Below are 5,534 nucleotides of genomic sequence, written 5' to 3' on the forward strand. Positions count from 1 at the left end.
CCTCCCTCCTCCCTCCCCCGCCCTCACACACACACAAACCACATGCATTAAATTAATCTATTAACTTAAAACTCTAAGAGATGTCTCACTTGTCCTGTGAGTTTTTATGTTGGCCATTGCTTTAATCACAGATAGCAATGGGCAGGCTTTGATCATGTGTTAGGCAGTGGCAGTGGAAATACCCTGGGATGCTGTTTCAATGACTTTCCTCCTGTGCTGTAATGAAAAACAAAAGCTCCCCCTGTTTTAGGGCAGGCCAGAGGTGCATGTACAGGCTGCTACAAGGTCAATGACCTGGCTCTGGATCCCTGCCCCAAGATGCCATCGTGGGCAAGCAGAGACCAAACCAGGCTACAGGAAATAAAAGGTTAGGGACTGGCTTCACTGTAGGCCACAGTGATCCCACCTACCCAAGCACCTGCACAGAAGAGGAAGCTGCCTCACACCAATTCCAGGACAGCTTCCTGTCCCCAAACCTTTGAGGAGAGTGGGAGACCCACCGGACTGTGGGGACCTTTGACAATCCCCCTATCTCCGACTCCTGCTTTTTCCAAGGACTGACACTCTTTAGTGAGTCCTGTCTCCCCTCTGGGGACCCAGTAAGCCAGAAGGGAAGGAGGGTGGTACATCTCCCAGTTCCCTGAGACTGGCTGCTGCAGTCTGCTGACTACAGAAGTCTCCAAACAGAAGTGTACCGGCTGCTACGGTCAGCCATATCCTAAACTACAGGGCTAGCTCATTTCACTTTGCTCAGCCATTAGCATGCTGGTGAATTTGCTGTTCTCAGGGTTCTTGGGCCCTCTCTCTCATTTAGCTTTGCAGGTTGGAGGGTACAACCCACAAAGAAGGGAGAAAAAGCCCCATGCCAAGAAATGTTGTATCCCGTGCTCACTTTTTCTTCATAGAGTCTAGGGGAGTTGATTGCTGCTGGTCAACTCTGGGCTTGGGATACCAGAGGAGGCCTTTTGACCTGATTGACACTGGTATCTCACTTAATATCTAATACAGTACTAAAAGGAAATCAAAGATGGTCTTGTTATTCCTGTTTATACATAAAAAACTAAGGGAGCTTCTAAGCTAACCTAAAAAGATGATCTCTGGTGCCTCGTCTGGGTGGAAAGAGAAATACTAGACCCTGTCAGTGTAAGTGTCACCCGGGCCAAGGTTAGAAGCACCCAGCTCTACCTACCATCCTAGAGAAAGGACAGCGGGACACTGTAGGAGAAAGGGGTTCCTTTCTGTGGAAGTAGACTCCATCTTCAGGGGTAACCACCACTTAGCCATAGTTAGCTGTCCAGCACACTAAGCTTACCCAGCTGGACTATAAGAACAAGTCCTACCAACACCTCAACATCATCGTAAGATTAGCTGTTACTAGACCCGTGCCTTCAGGAAACAGCTAAAACATTTTCAGTTTTCTTCCCCATCAAAATGTGCGGGTTTAATAGCAGAAGCTTCGTTTATCTTACCCAGGGGACAAATTGTACAAGGTAATACGTTTGTTTCACACACTCTTAGATAAATACACTAATAGTTCCCAGATATGCAGAAATTAAAAACAAAACTTGGAAAAATAGCCCTTCAAACATAGTAGCTGTAAAGAGAAATCAAGTGTTCTTCATGCGAGAATAACACATGGAGCTAATGATATCCACGCAGCCTCACTCACACGTGGCAATATGCCAAGAGTTATAGTTCTAAGAGCTTAAGGATTTCCACACATATCCATTGCTTTTCTCTCTGAATTTTAAAATCATTAAAATTAGGAACTGCTAAAATTACACTTTTCAAAAAGGCATTAGCCACAATGCAATACGGGGTTTACTAGATGGCATCCCACTTCATGGCTTCGTCATGATGGCTGTCACTTCTGTTTTCAAGAAAAAAAAAAATGAACTGAGGTGGTGATGGCTCATCATGGTCCTACATTTATCAAAGCTTCAAAGTGAAAATGCTGTGTTCCAGTAGATTCTGTAATTATTCAGATGTAATTATTATAGGCAAAAATAATGTCATCTCCTCTAAATGTAACAATTTCATATACAAATTCCAGAGTGGGCAGAGAGCAGAAAAGGGGTGTGTGTGTGTGTGTGTGTGTGTGTGTGTATACACACATACCTGCGCATAAAAGTAAAAGGAGAAGCTGTGGGTTTGAGCTGTAGCTCAAACCAATAATCCCAGCACTTGGAAGGCTGCAGTAGGAGGACTGCTGCAAGTCTGAGGCCCACTTGGGCTACTCAGTGAGTACAAAGCCTGCCAGAACCACAAAGCAAAACTCTAGCAAGCAAGCAAGCTGAAGGAATAATAAGAAAGTGTTAAAGATGGAGATTGGGAAAGAGAGGGGTCTGATGAGTATATGAGAAAGGATAACTATTAACAATGTCCTTACACACATGTGCGGACGTGTCAGAACAGCAACAAGGTCCTTACACACATGTAGGTATGTATGTCAGCTTCTTCCTTTGTATAATTCATATATATGAAAGATGAATAATCTTTCCTCAAAACACTGACTGGGATATTGACTAAAAACTATAAAAAATACTACTTCCACACCAGACATGGTGGCCCAGGCCTCCCAGCACTCCAGAAGCAGAGACAATCTGATGGATATTTGTGAGTTCGAGGCTAGCCTGATCTACATAGCACTTTCCAGGCCTGCCCAGGCTCCATGCTGAGACCTCAGCCTGGGGAATCATAGCCCAGTGGGGAGTGCTTGCCTAGCAGGGAGGAGGCCTTAGGTTTGATCCCCAAAGAAAAGGAGAGAAAAGGGAGGGGGGAAAATCCTTTTCTTTTTTAAAAGGCCTTCAAGGATTAAGGTGAGAGGTGCTTGCTGCTGAGATCGATCCTTAGAACCCACTCAGTGGGGAGTATGAGTCCCCAAGTTGTCCTCAGCTTCTATATGCAATCCCCTGACACACATTCAAACTGGGTAAAAGCAATTTTACATTTTTTTCACTCCCAAATGATTTTCTACAATTTCCAGAGCAGGAGATAGATACTCACAGGTTGCACTGGTTTAGTCTGTAGAATTTGTGCCGTGCCACACACAGCCGCCACACGTACTTGGCTGTCTCCATGTCTTCCTGGCAGATGAAACACACAGAGAGGAAGACAGTCAGAATGCAGAGACCTTGTGTCTACACCATCCCCCACCCACAGTGACTCCCTCCCCCGAGACTCCCTCATCCCCACAACGACTCCCTCATCCCCACAGTGACTCCTTCCCCCGCTCCACCCCTGTAACTCCTTCATCCCCCACCCCATGACTCCCTTGTCCCCACAGTAACTCTCTCATCCCCACAGTGACTCCCTCCCCCACCAACTCCTTCATCATCCCCCCACCCCCCTGTGACTTCCTCATCGCCACAGTGACTCCTTCATTCCCTAGCTCCTTGGCTAACCTCTGAAAGCTGTGAGAACTTAATGGTGAACATGAAATGACCTGCTCAGCAGTGTGAGCCAGCAGTGGCTAAGCATCATGTTTGTATCAGGTATCAACTCTACTCCCGAGAAATACCCCTCAGAGACTTTCCAAGTAAACATTTGCTCCGGGGTCTTAAGACTGCCTTTGTAGGACAGCAAGGGCAGATAAAGACTAAGCAGCACCACAGAGCTGCTCCCCAGCGCCGGGCCAGTAGCCAGGCTGACTATCTCCTCTACTTCAGTATCTTTACAGGTACTTCACAAGTCACTCAAGGGGGCTGGAGAGATGGCTCAGAGGTTAAGAGCACTGACTGCTCTTCCAGAGGTCCTGAGTTCAAATCCCAGCAACCACATGGTGACTCACAACCATCTGGAATGGGATCTGATGCCCTCTTCTGGGGTGTCTGAAGACAGCTACAGTGTACTCGTATATATTTAAAAAAAAAAAAAAAAAAGTCATTTGAATCAAAGAATACAAACACAAAGACTCATTTGCTCAACAGCCTTCAACAGGGGAGCATTTCTCCCCAAGTGCCATTCTGTAACATTTAAAGCATAAATTTTTATAGCACAAAGAATTATGAAGTCCTAAACTAGGTCAAACTCACCATCCCCCAATACACAACAGAGAAATCAGCAATGCTAACTTGCTAACTTTGTGGAGCCTCCCATGGTCTTTTTGTGCTCACTCACAGTTTGAAACTGGATGGTCTCCTCTTTATTTGCCAGCTCTAGTGCAAAAAAGGACTTGTTGTGTGACATGTTAGCAATGTCGTGCCACCTAGAGAACAACAGAGAATGCTGAGTGCACAAATGCACACTGGGAGATGTAACGCCTCATGTTCCCTTAAGCTTGATATGTGACTTAAATATATATGTAAAAAATAAGTACATTATATTTAAATTACTATATAAAATTATATATGAGTGTGTTTGCATCTAATGTTTTATTATGCTTATATATTATATATAATTATTTATATATAATATATAGCATATATATATAAGTATGTCCTTATATATATATGAATATATATAATAAGTATATATTTATACTTGTTATGCCTGGATACCTTCCACTATGCCTCCCGCCATGCCTACACTGCCATTGTGGACTCTAAACCTCTGGAGTTGTAAGCCAAAATAAACATCCTTAAATTGCTTTTTGTCAAAGAATTTTATCACAGCAACAGTAAAGTAATTAATACACCTGACTTGCTCTTGACTTAACAATCAAAGATACTTATGTTATAGCTTGTTGTTCATGCCTCAACTACTTATAAACAAACTTCAAAGGGCACCCACTATCACAATGATGATGATTGGACCAGTCCCTAGGGATACTAAAATCAGTGTGGCGATGGTCCCTAAAGAGGCACTTGCGAAGGTGGGAGGGTGGGAAGGCACCAGACAACATAAAAGCAAACACACCAGGCAGTGGTGGCACACGCCTTTAATCCCAGCACTTGGGAGGCAGAGGCAGGCGGATTTCTGAGTTCAAGGCCAGACTGGTCTACATAGTTCCAAGGACAGCCAAGGCTACACAGAGAAACACTGTCTCAAAAAACCAAAAAAAAAAAAAAAAAGCAAACACACTGGTTAGCAGTGAAGGCAAACAGGATAAAGTAAGGACGAGAGACAGAGGTGCACTCTGCAAAGCTACGGGGGTGAAGAGAAAGCTAAGTGCTCAGGAGTGAGGTGAATCTTCTGAGTGCTGTCAGTAGGACACAAACTGTACCGTGCATCTCCTAATTCTATCACCTTTAGCTTTCAAAGGGAGATTTGGTTCTTATTCCCGAGCTTCATGATACTGTCAGAAGACACTGAGTCTGGAAGATGCTCAGCAGTCCTGAGCCATCATCACCCCACTCAGAACCCCTGGGGTCAGAAGAGTGCCCAATAGCAGAGACTGGAAAGTTTTGAGATATTTGGAATCCAGCAGTGGCTGAGCAGCCATAACCTAGAAATCCAAAGCCCTGAACATGAAGCCCTTCAAGGGGAAACTCTTTCCCTCTGCCACCGACTCGGGGCCTTGCAAACACAAAGCAAGTGCTTTACCACTCAACTCCATCCTTTGTGCCCCACAGCTTCAACTGGGGATTTGGGGA

General features: G+C 44.7%; 1 protein-coding gene across 2 annotated transcripts in view; it reads right to left on the minus strand.

Annotated features, from left to right (window-relative positions):
- The window catches only part of Ptpn21 (protein tyrosine phosphatase non-receptor type 21), a 59,263-nt gene that overhangs the window by 19,396 nt on the left and 34,333 nt on the right, over positions 1 to 5,534 (minus strand). For both annotated transcript variants that reach the window (XM_021179067.2, XM_029484619.1), the window contains exons 9-10: positions 4,120 to 4,207; positions 3,007 to 3,086 (exon numbers count right to left, since the gene is read on the minus strand). In XM_021179067.2, the coding sequence (XP_021034726.1) occupies positions 3,007 to 3,086; positions 4,120 to 4,207 (168 nt within the window). The remainder of the gene's footprint in view (positions 1 to 3,006; positions 3,087 to 4,119; positions 4,208 to 5,534) is intronic.

The sequence above is a fragment of the Mus caroli genome, chromosome 12, assembly GCF_900094665.2.
Source record: "Mus caroli chromosome 12, CAROLI_EIJ_v1.1, whole genome shotgun sequence".
Classification (NCBI taxonomy): domain Eukaryota; kingdom Metazoa; phylum Chordata; class Mammalia; order Rodentia; family Muridae; genus Mus; species Mus caroli.